The sequence below is a fragment of the Teleopsis dalmanni genome, chromosome 2, assembly GCF_002237135.1.
Source record: "Teleopsis dalmanni isolate 2A chromosome 2, ASM223713v2, whole genome shotgun sequence".
In the NCBI taxonomy this organism is placed as follows: Eukaryota; Metazoa; Arthropoda; class Insecta; order Diptera; family Diopsidae; genus Teleopsis; species Teleopsis dalmanni.
In genome coordinates, this window is record NC_051847.1 from 140,593,997 (window position 1) to 140,616,055 (window position 22,059).

The following is a 22,059-nucleotide window of genomic DNA, read 5'->3' on the forward strand; positions in this document are numbered from 1 at the left end:
GAATAAAATAATAACTGACATTTGGCAAAGAACTATTTACATATAAAAATTTATTTTTTTAAAAATTATATAACAAGATGACATAGCAATATATGTCATCTTTTTATTATGTATTATCCTTAAGTTTTTTAATATATTATATATACTCTATAATAGTCGAAAATATTAACAGCGAAAATCGACTGTATCAATACTGTGAATGTATAATTACTAATCGGGAAATTTTAATGCAAATATTTAGAAATACAACTCTGTAAAGCGCGCATTGATCTAATAAGATTTTTTTTTTGCAAAATTGGGGCAGACGATTTTCGGCATCATAGTTTTATGGAATTGCTAGAGGAACTTTAACATATTTTAAACATCGTGTGTACATGTTATATTTAAATTGCATTGTATAATGTCAATGTTTCGAAAACCAAAGAAAATACAGCGTCGTGTATTTTCAACAACTGCTGATGAAGATGAAAGCGAACCGACATCTGAAGTCGGCTTCGTGCCGCCTCCATCCGCTACAATCAGCACTGACAAAAAGTCGGAAAAAAAAGAAAAGAACAAAGATTCTAAAAGCAAACTCAGATCCGAAACGATGGATTTAACTGGCAAAAAGTCACTTTTAAGTTTTGCTGACGATGGTAAGCGACTGGTTATTGTAAGCAAAAAAATCAATAGATTTGGAAGCGGAGTCCAAAAACAAAATATAAATTTATTTAGCTAATAGCTAGAGTAATCAATTAAATTCAATTCAATTGAAAAGTATACGTATTTATATATATATATATAAGTATGTATATATATATATATGTAAGTATATATGTAAAATTATTTTGACTAGATGTGCAGTTTGTGTAAGTTAAACTAATAGAGATTCGTGCGTGTGCTGTTGAAATTTTTTTGTTTTAATTAAAACAAAATTAAATAATAAATAATAATGTATTATTAAAACATCTGTATATGTATAAACTTATTAAATATATTTTGATATTGTATTTAATATATTCAAAAGTCTGCTATTTGTGGACAGTAATTTTTTCATACACTGACACAATAACTTATTTGCAGAAGATGAAGGAGAAGTTTTCCAGGTGCGTAAGTCTTCGCATAGTAAAAAAGTGATGCGAATGTTAGACAAAGAACGGCGTAAGAAAAAGAAAGAGGAACGAGAAGGGGTTCATGCAGATTTAGGTCAAACAAAAGAGGAATGTGCTAATGGACGAAGTGGCATCTATACTACAAGTAAGGAAACAACCTTAGGCAATAAAGGCGGAGATCAACTGTCGTCTTCTTCGACATCCTCCAAAAATGTTGTGACTACAGAAAAAGCAAAATGTAATAGTAATAAAACTGATAGTATCCAAACTGAAATACGCACAGACGACTTTGTGGTAAGGTTATTATTATCAATTTTCTTACAAAGTATGATATTTAACGACAATATTATAAAAGCGAAATGTGAAGCTTTTTTAAGTAATACTCTCTTTGAGAAAAATACCAGAGTATTCCATTGTGAAAACAAGTTTAATGAAAAAGCTGGGAGTTAGTTTGTTTATTAAAATAATGTTGCTATAAAGAACTCAGTGAGGACAGTCACATTAACAAATTTTAAACAAACTAATTCTTTTTTATCAACTACAATTTTATATATCAATACATCTTAAAAGAATATACTATAGAAAAACTTATATATGTTTTTTTTTAGTTTTATTAATTGAAAGACTTGCCTTCTTATTTTACTGCAATTGTTGTAAAATTCTTAATTTAACAATTTCTTATAATACTGTTTTATATTATTTATTATATCCTATAGATTATTAAACATAAACCTTTTTTATTTTTGTTCTTTATATTTAAAAACAAGTCATTATAATATACTCATACAATTCATATCTTATTGTTCACAGTTGGTTGTTAAAAAATCGGAGCCAGATGTCGTACTCAACGGACGAGCGGCATTTTGTGCCGGACGCAATGACATGTCGGATGAAGATGAAGAATATGATGATCAAAACAATGGGAAGCATCGTTTTTCAAAGCCAGAACAACTTAAACAGATGCTAGAAAGTGGTTCAATTCCAGATGCAGCTATGATACATGCTGCACGCAAAAGAAGACAAAAAGCTAGAGAAGAAGGTACGTTAATTTTTAAAGTATACAATAAAATTATTTAAGTTTCTAAATATTTTAGGAGAATTTATTGCATTAGAGGAACCTAAGACTGAAGTTAAAAAAGGCAGTCGTTTAGCAACAGAAGATGTCGAAGGAGATAATTCCGATGAAGAAGAGCGTGTCGATATGAATGCCATAACTGGTGTTAAAGAGCGCGAAGAAAGGCGTGAACAATTTTATTCTGTTGAAAATGATTGTATGTAATGCATATTTCATTGAATTTATTTGCATTGGATGTTATACTCACACTCATAAAATATATATAAATGTTTAACCAAATATTTAAAATGAATTAATTTCTGTTGAATAATATTGATCTTTTTTTTTGTTTAATGCAGATACCGATGAGGATTCAGATCATGAAACACATGAATGGGAAAATCAACAAATACGTAAAGGTGTTACTGGTGCACAACTTGTAAATGCACAACAGGAATCAGTATTATCACGTTTTATGATAAAATCAACTATGAGTCCCTCAGAATATACGCCGAAACCGCAATCGACGAAAGATTTATTAGATGAAGCTTATGCCAAATGTTCTTTGGAAAAACCAACCTCAAGCAAACCGAAAACCGAAAAACCAACCGCTGCAGTAAGATCACCGCAAGAAATACATGATGAAATAATGAATAGGTATGCTTTTTATTTTCTTTAATGTATTTTTGTGTTAAACATATACTTATTATAGAATTAATCATATAAAGGAGTTGTATGCGAAACATCAAGAAGAGGTTGAAACAATTGAGAAAAACTTGAAATTGCTTCAGTTGGAAAAAGTTGATAATAGTCAGAAAGCACCTGCAGCAGCTGCTAAATATCGTTTCTATCAGGAAATCAAAAGCTTTGTAGACGATATAGTTGATTGCCTTAATTATAAAGTAATGACAAAAAAATTTTTTAATTTAACAAATTTTTTTTTCATAATTTGTATAATACATCGAAAGTTAATTTTGCTTGTTTTTAATTTTCATTTGTCGTACAAATTATACGAATATATTAAAGTCGGTTTTTTTTTAATATTTTAACTTCTATTTCGTACGTTGTATTATGTGTATCTCTATACGCGTTTCGGTAAATTCGTCTTTGCCTTCATCAGGAGAATTTCTAATAATATTAGGAAATAAAAGTTAAAGTTAAAGTATTAAAAACAAAAACTGACTTTAAAATATTTTCGACGTAACGACTCAAAAAATTTAAAACAAAATTATACCAATAAAACTCTGAGACCACTCCGACTTTGTATAGTCTCACATATTTTTAAGTGAGAAATCAAATTAGAAAATGGATTTAATTTAATTTCTTTTAAAGGTGCCCTTTATTATGGATTTGGAAAAGCGTGCGTTTGAAATACATTCAAAACATCAACAGTTCCTTATTGAAAGAAGGCGGCAGGACGTACGTGATCAAGCAAAAGAAATGGCCGAGGCTTCTAGTATGTATTTTATTTATAAACGATGCAAAATTTAGTTTCATTTAATGAAATTATAATACAAAAATTCAGCATTAAAAGATTACAGATTCTGAATTGAAAGTATAAAATGTGTTTTCACCACACAATACTTGGTTGTGGTCAGGTCTTAATATAATCTATAACTATAAAAATAACATTAAGTATAACAATATTGTTTTGTTAAAAATAAGTTATTTAATTTATAATAACAATATAATTAAATATAAATATATATTTAGATAGACCGAAGGTAAGCTACGGTCCCTATATCAGTCATGTTACAAATTAATTTTTGTAAAATAAATAGAAAAGGATGTATATATATAATAATTTTTATTCGTTTTAGAACCTGCAGCACTTCGTCGTGGTCCAGAATATGACCAACAAGTAAGACGTGCGGCGGAACGAGAAGGAAGACGAACACGTCGACGTTGTGAACGAGAAAAAAATGATCAGCTGGCAACTCATTTGGATGGAACATCAAGCGATGATGAAATCGCAGATCAATTACAGGAGCAGCTACAAAACAATTTAAATCAAATTAATACAGAGCAAGAAGGTGTATTTGAGGATGTGAATGATGAGTTTTTTAAAATTGAATGCATTTTAAAGAAATTTGATGAGTGGCGTAGAACGGATATGGAAGCTTATAAAGATGCATTTGTTAATATATGCCTGCCGAAGGTAAAGTAAAAGAATTGTTAGAATATTCTTGGAATAAAACAAAAATAACAATACTTACTTTTAGCTTCTTGCTCCATTAGTGCGGTATGAGCTTATTAATTGGTTTCCCATATTGGATGATTATAAAGATATGGAAAAAATGGATTGGTTTCTAGGATGCATGCTTTACGCTTTAGATAATACGGAGACAGTGGAAACTTTAAAACTTGATCCTGATTTAGAATTAGTACCAACAATTATTGATAAAATTGTACTTAATAAATTGACTGGTAAAAACTTTGAATTACATATAATTTCACGAAATAAAAATATTTTTCTTTTAGAAATTGTTAATCACTGCTGGGATCCTTTATCAACGAGACAAACATTAAGATTGATTGGTTTTATAAATCGTTTAGGGAGAGATTTTCCACTTAAAGAGTCTTCTAAAAATTTGAAAACTCTTTTTATTGCTATTATGGATAAAATGAAATTGTCACTAGATTCTGATGTATTTATACCAATCTTTCCAAAGCAGTAAGTATAGACAACTATATTTGTAGAATTAGTTTAAATACTTAAAACAAAATTTATATAATTACAGAGTGCAAGAAGCTAAAACATCTTTTTTTCAACGTCAGTTTTGTAGTGGACTTAAACTTTTTCGCAACATACTTAGCTGGCAAGGTATAATTGCTGATAAGGCGTTGCGTGAATTGGCTATTGGTTCATTGCTTAATCGTTATTTGTTATTGGCTATGAGAGTAAGTAAATAACCCTATTCAATGAGTATGTTGTAAGTATCGGAAAGGGCGAACGATATTGGTCGTCTGAAAAGACTGTTATCTGCATTATATGTATAACTTAAAACTGTAAAAACTTTAACAATGCTGAGTCAGAAGTAGGTACATTTCGCAAAAAATTTTCTACAGTGATAGAGCTTCTTTGTCGTTTTTTTGAACTGTCGTGTTTTGGACAGTGCAAATCTACTATCGTGTCTAGAGTTGTGATAGACTAATGGTTCTTTAAAAATGTTTAAGGTGTGATACAAGCCGTCAATTATAAGCCATATGATTTATGATTTTGTTGGAGTAAAATATAAGATATACAGGCGGAAGATATCTAATTTTTACAGAACGGTGTCACACATCGCTCAATACGTCCTGTTTTCGTCCTGGGCATAAGGTTGAATTATGTTAAGTAATTTAACGATTTAAATTAAAAAAATTGAATTCATAAAAAATATATATAAATAGATAATATACTTAAATATTTTTTTGAAATTTACAGGTTTGCAGTCCAAATGATGGCATTAGCAAGGCTTATATAATTGTAAATACTTTGCCAACTGTATGGCTACAGCCTGGATCAGAGACTATAAATAATTTACAATTATTTATTGTTTATATAAAACAAACTTTAGAAAATTGTGATGCAAAGAACCCAACTTTTATGTAAGTGATATATATTTATGCATATATAATATTTAATATATTTAATAATACTATTCTTCTTACAGGCAAAGTGTCGATAAGGCAAAACAAATATTGCAAAGACTACATAGTTTTTAATATTAATTAATTATTAATTATATTGTTAGTTTCATTTTTAGAGAAAAACTAAGTAATCTTAAGCTGTATTTGTATATATAAATCCAAGATACTATTAGAAATACTAATTTTTTTTGTATATAATTGATATTAATGAATTATAAAGAAAACAAAATGCATACTTAGCCGTTTTTAAAATTTTATTGAAAATTAGGTAATTATTTTTAAATTAATTAAAAATAAATAAAAAATTATAATTGAATCATTGTAAAAAAAATTACTACATAGACTTTATTTACAATACGAATTAATTAACATCATACATATATTTAAATATAAAACATTTTTAACTACATTATTTTTAGAAATGGAAGCTGTTAATATTTGTTAATAGACCTGAGCAGTAATAAAATAAAATATTTAATCAGCCTTAGTTACCCCTGGCTTCTCAAAGGATTTTGCTAAATGCTTGATTTGTGACTGTAAATTGTGCAATTGTTCATTAGCATTTTTGATGTCATCACTGTCAGCCTCGCTTTGCAAAGTCTTTAACACTAGATCTAAAAATATATTTTTTAGTAATTAATTATATTATAATAAAAAAAAATTATATTTTTATACATATGCAACATATTATTCTTTCAAATTGTATACGATGTTAAATCAACTTCAGTATATTCGAATTACATTTCGATCGAACATTTAAAAGTTCGAATATATTTAAACTGCTTGAATAACTAATCTGCTCTATGTTTCACTGCATCCTCTGTCGACACTGCTGGCTACACTTTGGTAATTTTTTTTCACTTTTTTACTAACATATTCTGGCCAGTAGTGCAGATGCAGAGTTATTTTCTTTTTTTTTTTTTTTAGTACATTATACGATGATCCAACATTTTTGAGCAGGTCATTGTGTCAAACTTAGAACAGTTTAAATTATATTTTAATGTCAAAGCTTCCGTAAGCTCAAACAATATTTGTAGCTTTAGTATAAATGTAATGTCACTTACCATGATATTGCATTAATAAATCCTTTTGATCAGTGTTTAAATGTACGCTTATTATCGATAATATTTGAGCAACAAATTTGCCAGATGCATGTAATATACAATTAGTTGCAGTTGTGAATAAAATTAATGTCGTCAAATGTAGTACCAAAGCGTGGTCACTACTCTCTTGTAATTGTTCCAATAATTTTTCTTTATGCTGTACGATTAAAATGCGATCCTTCTTCTTGTCAACTTTCTTGATTATCATACTACAAGTTTTTAACACGCTCTCAGTGGCCAGCACGAAATCATCAATACTCTTATTCAAAGCCTTGTTTTGCTCAATTAAAGGATTTTTATACTCAGCGTCTAAAGCATTTAAAGGTTATTATTAACTGTACTAAAAAAAATATATAAATAATTATACTTACCACATTCTTGTGCTACTTTATTGCGTTGATCCACATTTAAATTATTGTTTTTCAATTGCACATTACATTCATTGGCTATGTAGACAGTTATTTCGTTGCAAATATCATTTCCAAGGGACTTTAGTAAATATTTAACTAATTGTGATTGCACATCGGCGGGGAAGAGCTTTAATATAAAAACAAAAGATGTTTTATTAAAATTACAAAAAAAAGGCAAAAAAAAACCCAATACTTCTACATAATAAAACATAATAACATACATAACTTTAAATGTTTTTAACGTCATAATAGTATTTTTCACATTATTTTTATATTATGAAAATTATAAATAGATTATATCCCATGTTTTCAAAAATAGTAGGATTTATATGTATTATAAATGAATATAATTGTCATTTTATAATAAAAAATTATTTACACATCATATTAGTACCTTTAAACCTTTTTCGTATAAACGTATATCTACGAGTAGAGAATTTAGTTTCTCTTGAATAGCAGCATGTGTCTGACGCCGATTAGTTTGTGGTGTAGCTTCGTATAATTCTTGAGCCTTGGTTAATGCTTGTAGATTTAATTGGCTATATAATAAATTAAAGCAAAATTATTTAAATTACTCTTTCAAATATCTTTAAAACTTTACTTAATATATAAATTAGCTATTGTTTCAGCTAAATGATCCAAATTTTCTTCATCCAATTTTTTTCGTATGATATTAATGATGTCTGCCTTTTTAATTAGTTCCATAGTCTTTACTGTTTTTTTATTACTACTATTTTTGCTTTCATCTTCCTCATCACTGTCTGCATTATTTGCAGCTCCGCGTCCACCTCTCTGATGTTTCTTTGTAGATTTTGTTTTAGTTTCACGTCCCTGACTTCCACCACCAGCTTTGCCACTGGCAGCCTTTTTACGTCGCTCATCACGTTTATCCTGCTTCACATCATCATCGAAATCTTGCATTGTGATATTTCCTTTATTCGCCAATTGCTTCTCAGCTAAATATTGCTGATATACACCACTTTCTATTGCCTTCTTAGCATTGCCATGCGCAAACTCTTGGCATGGTTGCACAAGCTCCGTAAGGTATTGTTGAGAAAAAACTTAAAATAATTCAAATATATTTATCTTTTCCACATTTCGTACTAAGGTACTTGAATAATATTTACCAACATTATCCATAAAAACAAAATTATTGGGTGTACTATTTTTTTGTGACATCACAGTATTAAAAACTTCTTCGATATCTTCATCCGACATATTACTTGGTAAAATCGTTGCAAGATCTACATAGCTTTTAGTGGCATTGCATTCGTTTAGTGAAGACAATACAGTAAGATCGATAATCTTGGAACCAATGGCACAACGTTTCAGAAACATCATTTCTTCATTTGGAAATTGTTTCCGTATAAATTGCTTAGCATCAGTTATGCCCAGCTTATTAATGGAATCATACTCCAGAAAACCATTTTGTTTGTAAAATGAATTGAACCAGTCAGACTGAGTATACAATTTTATTTAGTTTTATTATATTTTTTAAGAGCATTCTAAAAAACTTACCTGCATCTTGGCATAAATATGTGGCACATATTGAGCATTGGCTAGTTTGGATGTTAACTGTCCAGCTGGTGCGATTTCATCGAAGAGGGAATGGAAAATTTTCTCTTGCACACTGATTTGTTGCAGAATGGTTGCAACATTAGTCGGCCTTGTTAGTGCAGCTAAAGCACCGCGTATTTTAGATTTACAACGCTGTACATAGGCTTGTGTAAAGAATACACGTGGATTTGCTTGGTCTTGACGACCACGTATAATCTTTCCCAAATGTTTCTCAACGACATTGTGCTGCAGAAAATCAGACGGTAGATCATATTGTTGTGCTAGATCCGAAACTGATATTTCACCTTTCTGAGCTAGTTTCTCATTGATTTCTTGCGCCAAATGAGTGATATAATCCTCATCTATCAGCTGACCAAGCATAAAATATATGTTTGGATTGGAAGCAGCAATATTTGTGGCTATGTCATTTACCTGTAAGATGATATGTAGAACAATAAGAATATAAAAGATAATGGTAGAAAAATAAGAGATCTCTAAACATATGACGTGTTTTTTAATATTGAGAAGAGGATGAGTTTATTGAAATAGAGTTTTACAAATAATGGATCAAACTTTTGAGTCCCACTATTATAGCAGGTTGCAAAAACTTGTGAAATTTCTATGTTATTTTATTTTTCTATGACAGATAATGTTTTTAGTACCCAATTTCACACTAATGATAAAATAACTTTTCTTATATATTATTTTCTTTATTTTGCAATTAGAAAATACTCTTTAAACAAAACAAAATTTATTTAGATTTGAATGGAAAAAATGTATGAGATGCATAAAGATGTACGAAGACCTGTCTGCTCCCTGAAACGTCAAAGTCACATTTTACGTTTTAGTTTGATTTTAAAACTCGACAGATGAGTACCTTTTATTTTTACAAGAAACAATTAACTCCATCGCATTAACATCTATAATTTGCTTATTAAACGTCAGGAAAGTGATTGAAAAATTTAGTTAGGGTGGTATTTCTACCAAATTTTATATAACATGCATGTACCCTAAAATATCACTTGTTTCGGTGTCCACAAAAATTTGTAGATGGTGAAGTTTTTATATCAATTATAATGCCTAAAATTGATTAGATCAGTATTTGGACAGTAAACATAAATATTTTTATGGCCATGATAACACGGTAGTGCCAGAAAAATAACAAAAAAAATTACTGGATGGAAATGAACAATATATAGTTCAGGCGGTTTTCTTTTTTTCCCTTTTGGCAAAAAAAATTTGCTTTTCAAACCTTGTCATATTTTAAGCTGTACAGTTTAGTTTGGTTATTTTTATTTAAATGAAATTAGCGTAAAAAATAAAGATGAGGCAGCAATAGGACTGTCTGTCGATACGATATTTAGAAAAAGATGTTATCTTGTCTGATGAAATATGAGGTTTTTATGTTAGACTAGGAGTTTGTTTTGTTTAGGATCAAAGGAATAAAATAGTCGATAGTGCACAAATGCAACAAATTTTTGTTTTCATTTTCGTTTCTATTGTATGGAGTGACTATAATGTTGCAGGAGCACAGTGTTGTGCTCAACGTACAATTAAACAACTGTAGCTAATTATGTTATACATGAATTAGAAGCAATTATGATACTATAATACTGTGCATGATTAAACTATAGTCGTTGGCTACTGTATTCCATATAATTGGATTATGATAAAAGTCAGCAGCTGCTGTATCGAGCAACAGTATTTATACATGCGTTTTAATTATTATTGTAAGCAAATTGTTGTATGAAATGCGAATAACACAGTAGGGTGTGACGTCAAAGATAAAGACTCGTAGGAAATCATAATAATAATATTATAATATAATATGCACATTATAATATTATTTTTTAAACATTTTCACTTACACGTGAATGGTCAACATTCAGCGTTTTGCTAACTTCAACTAAATTGACACGTCCACCGTTTACATACAACTCATCTTGGACCTCTCTTTCCAAATGCTGTGGTGTTATGTATTCCTTACCATCACTGGTATAAACAACTTCAATAAGCTTCTTTTCCAGCAATAAATTAACAATTTCAATGCAATTTCTTTCGGATAATCTAAAAAAATAAAAATTTTATCAATGAAAAATACTCCAAAGCAAAAACAACAACACAGCGTTTATTATTTATTCAATACTTCTGTAAAGTTGATGTTAATTGAGCCTTTTGAAAATCCGCTGCTAAACGTTTAATTTCCTCCCAGTCCGAACTCATTTTTAATAAATTTCATAAAAATATAAAATATAAATTTATTATTATTAATCGAATAGTATGCTCTGTTAAAATTCAATTAACAAGAAATGAAAAAACTGAAACGTCAACAAAGTCAAAATTATTGAGTAAATTTTTCATTTGCAGTTCGTTTCTCTTTCTGGTTGTACACGACAAACGTCAGAAAAATTTGCTGTGTTTACATTTCTCATTTTCCGCTTCACCTGTGTAATTGTGTAGCATGTTTGGCGTTTTGTTTAAATTTAAATTTTAAAAGTTTTAACAAATTTTTAGTAACAATGTCTATTGCTAAATTATTCGTTAAAATTTTTGGTGAAGATATTTTTGATAAAACTGATACAAATTCACAAGAGCAGGATGTTGAAGCGGAAGCATCTTGTCCAAAGCCGCAAGAGGAAGGAGCACTGCCCTTAACAGAGTAATAACATGCCACCCACAACGGGTTGTTAGCATAAATAAATAAAATATTTAATATTACAAAAATTATAAATGTGAAAGCTATTGCAGGCAAATGACAAAAGTTAAAAGCTGGTTGAACAACAAACTGAGCGAAATCGATGAGAATTGTCTAGAAGCAGTTATAACACAGCGTACACAAATGTTAGCAAGACTGGGTCCACCTCATGTTGCTTTCGATATTGATTATTCTACAAATGTAAGACCATCAGCGGACAGGCTTACAATACGCTCTCAGGGCACCTTCAACACTGTTAAAGCAAATGTTTGTGTTTTTGGAGGACGTTGGATGTATGAGGTAATTGCTCTTAAGGTAGCTTTTAATTAGCTTTAATTTAAAAAAAAATGACACTCAAGTGTAGGTCACTAGGGAACAGTATGAGTTAAACGTAAACACAAAATACAGGTCAATGACATTTCAATGTACAAACAAATCGGCAAAAACTGTATATGTGTCAAAAATTTGCACTTGAAAGCAAAAGAAAATGAATTTATATTCAATTGTTGAATAACAACCCAAACTATTATTACTTTTTTTCTTTTTTCTTTCTAAAATTCTATAATTTAAATTTAGATTTCGTTTTTAAAATGTTTGTATTAGTGTCGACTTCAATATTTTTAAATTTTGCCGGGCTTTACTTCTTATTTTTAAATTTATAATTATTTTTATATAATAACTTATATTATGGCCGTGTGTGAGTGCTAGTAAATTGAGGTAAAGTAAATTGAAATTTCCTAGGGATTTTTTGCACTGCACTTATGTAAATATATATTTATTTATTTATTGCACTTATTTATTATTTCTGGTTACAAGTTTTCAAATTTATTTATTTATTTATTAAATATCTTTTAAAAGTTTCACAATGGTAACACCTAATTCATCTAATTTTTATCTAATTTACCCTACTCGAAATTTTGGTAAATACCAACATTCTGCAGCGAATACCGACATGCCGACATAATTTACTATTTCCCTCAATTTACCATTAATTTATTTGAACTCGCACACGGCCTATAAAAAAAACAAAGTTTAGATTAAATAAAAAAATATTACAATTGTTAACTTATGTAATAATATGGTATACTCGTTGTTTCCTATTATATTCTCTAATTGTAACTCTATGCCATATAACGTATATTATCTTATAAATTCCCTCCCTATACTAACATTTTTTGGGATATTAATTAAATTATAGGTGTGTTCTGTTAAGGTAATATTGTTTTTGAATGTGGATATATGCTAGGTAAAATATTTGTACTTACTATTCTATTCTTTAGCATTTTTTGTCCTTGTATGTGTTATATCTTTAACTATAAATATTATTCATTATACGTTAAATTATAATGTATTATAATTATACATTGTACAAAATAAACGATGACTACAAATATACCCAAGTCGGTTTATTTATAAGGAATAGGCTATTAAAGCACCCCGACCTAAAAGATCTATTGTGCGCCTAAAGGCCCAACTAGGGCAATTTTAGACTATTTATAAATCTTGTAATTGCTGTGGGCTTCATTTTACTTATTTGACTTGGGACTAATATCTCGCTTCCAAGGTAATCGAGTCTATGTCTTGCCACCGCTGGGCAGTTGCATAGAACATGTTCTGATGTTTCCTTCTCCTCATGCCAGAGTCGACAGGAGTCACTTTCTGCCGCACCTATAATCTTCAAGTGGTAATTAAGTCTACAGTGTCCTGTAAGAAGTTCAGTGTAGATTTTAATATCATTTCTGTTAAGGCCAAGGATAGCATCAACTTTGATGTGTTCAGGATCAATGAATCTTTTTGACTGTCGTATGCCTGTTTGGGCTCTCCAGTGTTCAAGTAGATGTTGTTTCACCCGTTCACATAATAAGCTATTTGTGAAGCTATTTGTTACCCCGCAGAAGGGCTCTGGACCAATGAAAGGAGTACATGCAAGTCGGTTACAATAAACAAAATGTAGAATTAATTGTATTTTCATATACATAACTCTAGCACATATCTAGCTATAAATGTAGTAATTGTTACTTAATATTTACGTCTGCATTATTTTAGATATTATTGCATACTAAAGGAGTTATGCAAGTTGGATGGGCTTCACCAACATGCACGTTTTGTGACAATCAAGGTGTTGGCGACTCGCTATTGAGTTACGGATATGATGGCTGTAAACAACAAATTTGGCACATATCTGAGAAGAAGTAAGATTAAAATAATATAAACTAATATTTTTTATAGTGTAATTTTCAATTTTCTTTATATTTTCCTTATGTGTAAAGATATGGCGAAAGATGGGAAGTTGGTGATATAGTCGGTATCACTATAGATTTCCAAAGACAGGAAATTGAATACTATCGAAATGGCAAATCAATGGGTGTGGCATTCAAAAGAATAGAGACAGGTCCTGGTATTGCATATTTTCCAGCAATATCATTAAGTTTTAATCAAAGCGTTTTTGGAAACTTTGGTAATATGCCTTACGTTTATCCTATTGAGGGGTTTATGCCGATGCAAGCTAAACCAATTGCACATGTACTAAAAGCGGATCTTTTATTGGGCTATATGAGTAATTTAGCTGATATAATAGCACGAAAAACAAGAAAGCAATATGAACAGGGTGTATCCACCAAAAAAACTGTATATGTTATTTTTTGTACTTTGCTGATTGAAAGGCTAACAGCGCACTTATTTGATTTATATGTCATAGCGGATAAATTATTAGCATACATAAAAGACTTATGTCTAGCTAGGTAAATTTGTTCGTTAATTAAAAATAAAATCAAATGATTGAATGTTTTTAATAGTGATGTAGAAAAACAAGCTAAAATAATTCCTGGTGCAACTGGTAGCTTGTTAGGTGGTGTGCTATCAATTCTTTGGAATTATTTAGAGAAAGAAGAAATTTCGTATATATTAAAAAAAACCGTAAATACGTTGTTAATTGAATATGTTCAATCCCATAAAGGTTTGGATTACCAAAATCAGAAAACTGCTATAACTACTTTAAACTGTCTGTGCAATGATATTAAAACGCGAAAATTTTTATTAGAAAATAAATTATTTAGAAAGCATTGGTAAATTTTATATATATTGTAATTTAACAATCAATTAATACTCATATTATTTTATAATATTAGTTTAGCGTTATTTATGTACATAAGACCACCACGGCATCAGTATTTAGAGGAACTATTACCTAATAATGCAGCATGGACTGAAGGTAAAATAATCCAAAGCTAGTCAAATGTACATACGAGTATTTAAACATTTTGTTTTTAGGTATTGGTGGACCAAAAGCGAAATATTTGCTTACAGTGGATAAAGTTCTTAAAGCGGTGGAGCCCTTGTACCTAGTTCAAAAGGCATTCCTTTTTACTCTTTTAGTTAACACTGATGGCACAGATACTTCACCGTCTAGTCGCAAATGGTTCATTACAAAATTAAGACGATACGTTATGGACCTCAGTGCAGAGCAGAGAGTATTGAATTTTATTCTTATATATTTTTAAAGCAATTTTACAGTAATGATTTCTTTTGCAGCCGTTCCATTCCTTCTTTTTTATGCAATCTAGCATACACTATCCAATACAAGATCAAGTTTCTCTATCATTACTATGTATTCTTATCGATATAACGAGAAATTCGTTTGAAAAAGAAGTGAATAAACAGAAACCAATTGTCGATTGCGAGTATTTCTTTAAATTTGATTATTACCATTTTGATCGTTTGGGTGGTGTAATGTCTCATTTAAAGAAAGTTTTTCGAGAAGAAGTCAACCAGTACCTTGGTCCAGAACGTATTCAATATATATCAGATGAGGATCGTCCAGCTGTCCATTTAGCACAAATAAGTGGTACGATTTTGAATATTTATACAATTATCGAATTAATAGTTATAATTTGTGTTCCTAGATGCTACACTGATTTTAAATATCGGAAACAGAGCTCCAGCTCCTACTATAAATCGCATACCACAAAGGTTAATTTTAAAATACATTATATTAAAAATAAGTTGTATTATTACTTTAATTCCAGTGTTACAGCAACGTTTACGCATTACTTCAATCCGCGCGCACAACCAACAGTTCAACCAAGTCCCAGCACTATTACAGCTAATGAGTCCTTATGTGAACTTCTCGACACATGTGTTCTATTTTATTACTCAGTCGGACATAAATATATAATGAAAGTAAGCTTTTACAATAATTTGTATGCTCAATAACTATATTAAAATAAATCGCTAAATGTTGGTCTTTATAACTTTTTAGATAACCACAGCTCGAGATGAAATTGCTGTGCTAAATGAGGTTTTGCGTGAAACCAAAGGCTATCGGGAAAACATAGAAAAAAAGTTGAAAATTGTAGAAGCTCATGCCACGGTTTGTTTGGATGAAACACACTGCCATCAGTTCGCAGATTTAACACAAAAATTTGGTTTAAGAGAAAATGTTTTTGCAGTAAGATAATCTTAATTTTTATATATTTTTATATTATAAATATGTACCTTTTAATATTTTTTGTTTTATATTTTTTCGTAGAAACGTTCGATTGAGTTGGCACGTAAACAGATTTGGTTTAGAGCGGTTGCACTTGGTAAATTGCGTCGTCTAAACTTTGTTTGGCTTTTGGAATCAATTTTTCGTACTTTAAATGTATGCATTTTTTATATTTATACTTAAAAATTTATATTTTATCAGTACAAATATTAATTTAATGCATGTAGGCTTCATCAAACTTAGAAGCACTCTTTGCTTTTGTGCCAGAGATTTATATTAATATACTTCCTATAATGCTGGACACTATTATGGATTTCTCAAACCATGAATTAATGCTTCAATTTGAAATGTCTGGTAATATGAGATAAATTATTTTATATTTGTATTATCAGTTCCTTTTTTAATTTGAAATATATATATATATATATTTATAATGTTAATTTTTTCTTGCCGAGATTCACGTGTCTTTATGACGAAAAGAAACTATTTAAAACTTAGAAGGATTCGAAAAGCAAAGAAAAGACAAGGACAAAAATTTTATTTAGTTGACCACAGCTCGACACAGCTTAGCTGACCATATGTTACAACGCTGTTTTGAGTATTGCCAAGTACTCATCATCAGTGGTCTTATGAAATATTCCAGTTTCTTAATTAGTTTATAGTCCGCATATAATTCGTTTGGAATGCAAGGGCCGCGTTTAGAACTCGTGCTTGTCAAATTAGAAGCGATGACTAATCGTGTCTTAAAAGTTAGACAGATTCGAATAGCAAAGACAATACAAGAACAAAAATTTTATTTAATTTATTAATATATATTATGTATTATTATTTTACATTTTTAAGTTATTGGTACTTAAATTATTTTCTATTTTCTTTTATTTTTTTTTTATAAAGAAGTTATCACATACTTTTATATAATTTTTGTGTGAAAAGAATATGTCAATGAGACAAGACAAGAGTTATATAAGTATATACTTATATAAATATATAAGTTATAAGAGTATAAAAAGCAACAAAAGTTGCGCTACCACTTCTTAAAATTTCCTTCTTCAGATATATGAATTCAAAGACTTCTTTCAAAGAAAAGTCAAAGATTTGTTATCTTTACAAATATCAAATGAATGCATATTTTTATATTTTTTCAAAAAAGAAATTGCTTATATACCATTCCTGTTATTTTTAAACAATTATTATATTATAACAGTTAATTTTTTGTTTTTGAAACATTTGATATAATCATATATCCATATTGCCATTTCACATTTTTAGTTTCTATTTTATACTACATATTGATTTAAATATGTTTAATATATTTTTTGAATATAAACCGTATTTTAATAATGCATTTAACATGCCACAGATGCTGAATGTGTTATTGATGAAGCGGCAGAGTTTTTATCTGGTCATGCAGCAGATCAACGAGTTGTTATAGCCTCTTGCAAAGACGCATTGCTACAAGGATTAGGTACTTTGGCTTGCCATCGTAGTGGTATGCGAGCTCTGGAACGTACACCAACCACTAGGTTTGTATTATTAATAGCAAAGAAAAAAAAATAATATCCTGTCCTGTATAAAATTATATTATTATCTGTTATATTAAACCAAATTATCTTTTAGGTATTGTATGTTAATTAAATTTTCTTCAATTTTAAAATAATATTTTTTTTTTAATATAGTCAAGTAACATTAATAAATGCCTTATTACGTCCATATGAGAACCGAGCCTGGGGACAAAGCAATTGGCTATTATTGCGTTTCTGGCTTGGGGACGGTTTTGCTTTTAGAGATGCCCGCCAACCAAGTCCATGGCTTAGTGGTAATGAACCAGTATATAATGGTTTATGTCGAAGTCGTGCCAAAAACGAAACACATACCGGCTTACTACATCATATTGCACCACCAAATCCATCCAAAACATTCCAAAGAATGATAGGCTCAATGCTTACAGATGATGAGCCATTCGCTACTACATTTTTGAATTCTGTTCTTAGTCAATTGAATTGGGCATTTTCGGAGTTTATACTTTTATTACAAGAAGTATGTTTTATTTTCAAATATATTATTTTGTCAATATCTATTTATCATTAACATAATTATTTTTTATAAATAAAAATGTTTTTGTATTTTGTAGATGCAAAATTTAGCAAATCGTCAGGAAAATGCAGTATTCGAAGCAAAACAATTAAAGATATGCGCTATGTGTTTTGAATTAACAGTTTCTTTATTACGTTGCTTAGAGATGATAATCACAGTAGCTCCCGAAATATTCCACGATGCATCGAGGGCAAATAGTGATTTAATCCTTAATCGTGTTTGCCAATTAGTGAGCCAAGTTTTATCACGCGTAACTGTGCCACCAGGTTGTTTCCAATTTGTTATTGATATGTGTGCTGCTGAATTGGAATCTGTATCGCATTTTCCCATAATAGCAGCATCATTGGGTATTATTGTAGCGTTAATGCGCCAAGAATTGGATTCCGAGTTATATCCACCAAAGGTCATTCAATTTTATTAAATTTTTAATATTAGATTTATTGCAATAATTTATTACATTTTCAGGTGACACGCATATCACGCGCATTGCTAACTGATCCTAGTTTTCAATTTGCCAATTTGGAATTTGCTTTGGATGAGGTTAGAACGCCTATATTGCAACAAACCGAAATACCGCGCGGTAATTTTGATCCTCAACAGCGTGCACATATTGATCCCTTAACAAATGATGTCCGGGTACCAATACCAGCAATTGCCAAACGTTTACGAGCTAGTCCTCCATTTATTAAATTTTCTTTGAAAGATTGTAAGTTTTTATTGTCCAAATTGTTAATGATAATCTTCTTATGGCATTATTTTCTCATAGTTCCTTCGCATGTTAAAGTAAAAGAGCTGGAAGATACACGTAAGCTTATTGACGTATTACGTGCAAAACAGTCGTTGTTATCAGATATAACTTTGCCATCTGAAGATTCATTATGCCCAATTTGTTGTGCAAAATCTATAAATGTAGTTTTCCATCCATGCAAACATCAGTCCTGCAGAAATTGCATTCTACAACATCTTATGAATTCCAAACTTTGTTTCTATTGTAAATCATTAATCGAAACAGTAACCGGACCTGATGGCGCCGTTCTTTATCATAATACAGAAGACGTTCTACCCCCACCAGTTTATGATGATGACTTTTAAAAATTTTTTTAAATTAATAATAATGAAATCACACCTTCCCACCCTATAAATTCAAATACAATACTGCCTAATTAATATTTGACAAAAAAGGACAAAAGCAAAATGAAAAGAAAATAATTTTTAAGTTAATAAAATTAACAAAATTTATGCATTTATCTTAGCTTTAAATGTTCAATGTGATAAACAAAACAAATTAATATAAAAAATATTCTCTAGTCATGCACACTGCACATGTTGTTACAAAACATATTTATTCAATTGTAATTAAATTAAAATCTATATAATATATATTTTTTAAAAATTGTACAAAACTAGTATATTTAGCTAAATTATAAAATTTTTAATTAATCGTAATTTAGACGCCAAACATGTTATACAAAATAAACGCCATAGTTAAAAAATTAAGCTTTTCTTTATTTTCGAAATTATTTTTTCGTTTTTCTAGTGCTGTTAGCTGACATTTTTTAGATTGTAAGTATTTTTACTTATATTTTATAAAGAACTTTTTTGTAGAATAATTCTTCACATGAAATGTGTATGCAAAGGTTTTCTATAAATTTATGTAAAATTATTTTCTTATTCTTCGTTATTTTTAATGCAGTTAATGTAGCACTTTTTTATACCACCTTTTAGGAGATTTGGCTATAGTTGCGTTGGTTCTTACAGTTGATGTGTGGAATTTTATAAAATTTGAAATCCGATTAATGTAATGAACGTACAAAGCGAAGTTCTGATAAAACTGATAACATAGCAAATTATTGACATGACATAGACTTAATATTGTAGCTTTGTAGACAGTAAAATGACTATGAAATTGGCTATTCTTCGAAAGTAAGACAATTTAGAGGAACATTGGTCCAACAAATGTCATGTTAAAACCGTAATGAACGAGAGGGATATAGACTATTAACATTAGTTGTTATAAATTTGTTTATTACTCTAACTGAAACAGCTAACAGACTATATATTTATATATAAAAAATAATTACTAATTAATATTAATATTAGTTTTTAAAATTAAGTAATTTAATTTCTTAATATTATTTATATTTAAATATGTATAGGGTATATTTTGCGTAAACGAAATGTACGGGCTTTATCACGACATTGATATAATCCAGCGGCTTTGCTGGCCTGCTCATGTCGTGGGAATAGATAGAGATGCTCCAGCGAAAAAGGTATTTAAAGCGATGATTGGAGGAAGAAGGTGAAGATGTAGACCGTGTCTCTGGTGCAGTGATTAAGTTAAGGGAGCACAAACCGAACTTGATGAGGACTTACCGTACGAGATTGGAGAAGGTGTGCACGCAGCAATGGCGTCTAGAGAGACATGTTGCTGGTAATTGGTTGTTATGGCCAAATAAGTAAGTAAACAAAATAATAGTGTATAGACTGTTAATTGCATATATTAGGTTAGTTTAATAAGCTATACATCACACATTTATCCATAGTTATATATGTATACACCATTTTTTTATTAATTTTTCGCTTAAATCAAAAACACCTATAAATTAAAGTGAATTGTATTTATTTTTTTGAAATTTTTTGTTTTTAAATTTCTTATATACTTAAACTAAGTTTTCAAAAAACATTCAGTTTTGCCTACAACAACGTATGCATAAATATATTAATTACCTTTTTTTAAACAAACATTTATATTTTAATAATTTTAAGTTTTTTCCACTTTAATTGGAATTTAATTATTTTGATTTTTAAAATTTGTATTCAACAGAAGCGTCATTTCAATTTGCATCAAACTGTGCCCATGTATTACAACAATTATTTAATTAAAATTTACAGAAAAATATATTATACTAATTACTTGAAAATAGATTTTGGTTTAATTAAACTTGTAACTTTTCATTTACACAGTTAACTTCTTTTACTATTCATATATATGTATATATATATATCTCTTTTTTAAACTATAAGTAAGTACCTTTCTTAATATAAGTTGTAATATTCCGCGGCGTGTACTTACATATATCCTAAACTGTACCTATAATTTATCTTAATTATTTCACACATAGTTAGACAATATATTGCATATAAAAATAGCACTTCTTAAGCATTCAATTCGATTTGTTTCTTACTTAAAATTAATAAAAATAAAATTAAGAATATCATTACATATTTTATATATATGATATATATACAATATATATAATTACATTGAAGATATGAAAGCTTTTTTATTAAGAAACAGATATGCTCTATATTTAGTAACATTGACCAAAATTTTATTTTATTTGAACTTTTAATATTTGTATCTATAAGTATATTTTTGTTAAATATTTTACTTTGATATATATATATAATTTTTTTTGTCTATAAAACTATATTCTATATATTTAGTTAAATCCATGTTTTAACTTATTCTTTGGTATTGTCATATCATGAGGTATTTATCTATAGCATTTCTTATACTAAAATTTGACTAGTTCCAGATTTCTTAGACTAACCTAATTCGTTCGACAGACCTTCGAAATATGTTTTATAAATCTATGAGTTGTTCCCCTATTTACTAAATAAAAGCAATTTATGCCTACCATAAATGATAAAGACAGGATAATCTAAATGATAAGATATTAGAGAATTTAAACAATGAGTTAGTAATAATGTAGTACATGGTAGGTAACAGTGGGAGCTCGTTTCACGAGATGGTACAGGTCACTGAAGCCCTTTATGTGGATTCATTCGAATATCGCTTTTGGGAGCGCGTCCGGACTGTTAACAGGGAACCTAATTATAATAGAAAAACTATTTAATCATTTTGAGAAAACGGACAATGTCCTTAATTCATTTATTTGCGCTATCGGATAGACACGTTTTGATGAGATAGTG

At 29.3% G+C, this 22,059-nt stretch overlaps 3 protein-coding genes across 4 annotated transcripts; 2 read left to right on the top strand and 1 right to left on the bottom strand.

Moving 5' to 3' along the window:
* Nucleotides 1-162: 162 nt before the first annotated feature.
* Nucleotides 163-5,946, top strand: LOC119682455 (PAX3- and PAX7-binding protein 1). The gene is made up of 13 exons (XM_038095903.1): nt 163-635; nt 1,063-1,385; nt 1,902-2,130; nt 2,186-2,362; nt 2,505-2,802; nt 2,858-3,047; nt 3,478-3,601; nt 3,966-4,303; nt 4,368-4,572; nt 4,627-4,819; nt 4,887-5,046; nt 5,573-5,736; nt 5,802-5,946. The coding sequence occupies exons 1-13, from the start codon at nt 401-403 to the stop codon at nt 5,851-5,853; spliced, it is 2,688 nt and encodes an 895-aa protein (XP_037951831.1). The 5' UTR covers nt 163-400; the 3' UTR covers nt 5,854-5,946.
* A 163-nt stretch (nt 5,947-6,109) lies between these two features.
* Nucleotides 6,110-11,139, bottom strand: LOC119682458 (E3 UFM1-protein ligase 1 homolog). The gene is made up of 9 exons (XM_038095907.1): nt 10,995-11,139; nt 10,717-10,915; nt 8,810-9,280; nt 8,419-8,749; nt 7,893-8,352; nt 7,686-7,830; nt 7,253-7,418; nt 6,843-7,190; nt 6,110-6,392 (listed from the first exon to the last, which is right to left on the bottom strand). The coding sequence occupies exons 1-9, from the start codon at nt 11,069-11,071 to the stop codon at nt 6,253-6,255; spliced, it is 2,337 nt and encodes a 778-aa protein (XP_037951835.1). The 5' UTR covers nt 11,072-11,139; the 3' UTR covers nt 6,110-6,252.
* A 90-nt stretch (nt 11,140-11,229) lies between these two features.
* On the top strand, nt 11,230-19,280 carry LOC119682456 (E3 ubiquitin-protein ligase RNF123). 2 transcript variants are annotated; one of them, XM_038095905.1, is made up of 18 exons: nt 11,230-11,507; nt 11,588-11,843; nt 13,590-13,735; nt 13,814-14,284; nt 14,339-14,608; nt 14,672-14,754; nt 14,814-15,013; nt 15,075-15,387; nt 15,446-15,512; nt 15,569-15,722; nt 15,802-15,990; nt 16,072-16,185; nt 16,257-16,383; nt 17,390-17,552; nt 17,706-18,066; nt 18,161-18,526; nt 18,589-18,829; nt 18,890-19,280. In XM_038095905.1, the coding sequence occupies exons 1-18, from the start codon at nt 11,368-11,370 to the stop codon at nt 19,213-19,215; spliced, it is 3,987 nt and encodes a 1,328-aa protein (XP_037951833.1). In that variant the 5' UTR covers nt 11,230-11,367; the 3' UTR covers nt 19,216-19,280. The 2 variants fall into 2 exon arrangements, with proteins under 2 accessions (XP_037951833.1, XP_037951834.1); XM_038095906.1 differs by having other exon boundaries at nt 11,597-11,843.
* The last annotated feature ends 2,779 nt before the right edge of the window (nt 19,281-22,059 follow it).

Coding starts and splice junctions, on each gene's coding strand:
- LOC119682455 (XM_038095903.1), top strand. CDS start 401: ATGTCAATGTTTCGAAAACCAAAGAAAATACAGCGTCGTGTATTTTCA. Junction 636..1,062: donor TTTAAGTTTTGCTGACGATG/GTAAGCGACTGG, acceptor ACTTATTTGCAG/AAGATGAAGGAGAAGTTTTC. Junction 5,737..5,801: donor GCAAAGAACCCAACTTTTAT/GTAAGTGATATA, acceptor TTCTTCTTACAG/GCAAAGTGTCGATAAGGCAA.
- LOC119682458 (XM_038095907.1), bottom strand. CDS start 11,071: ATGAGTTCGGACTGGGAGGAAATTAAACGTTTAGCAGCGGATTTTCAA. Junction 10,916..10,994: donor TTAACATCAACTTTACAGAA/GTATTGAATAAA, acceptor TTATTTTTTTAG/ATTATCCGAAAGAAATTGCA. Junction 7,419..7,685: donor TATACGAAAAAGGTTTAAAG/GTACTAATATGA, acceptor TTTATATTAAAG/CTCTTCCCCGCCGATGTGCA.
- LOC119682456 (XM_038095905.1), top strand. CDS start 11,368: ATGTCTATTGCTAAATTATTCGTTAAAATTTTTGGTGAAGATATTTTT. Junction 15,388..15,445: donor CCATTTAGCACAAATAAGTG/GTACGATTTTGA, acceptor TTGTGTTCCTAG/ATGCTACACTGATTTTAAAT. Junction 17,553..17,705: donor GAACGTACACCAACCACTAG/GTTTGTATTATT, acceptor TTTTTAATATAG/TCAAGTAACATTAATAAATG.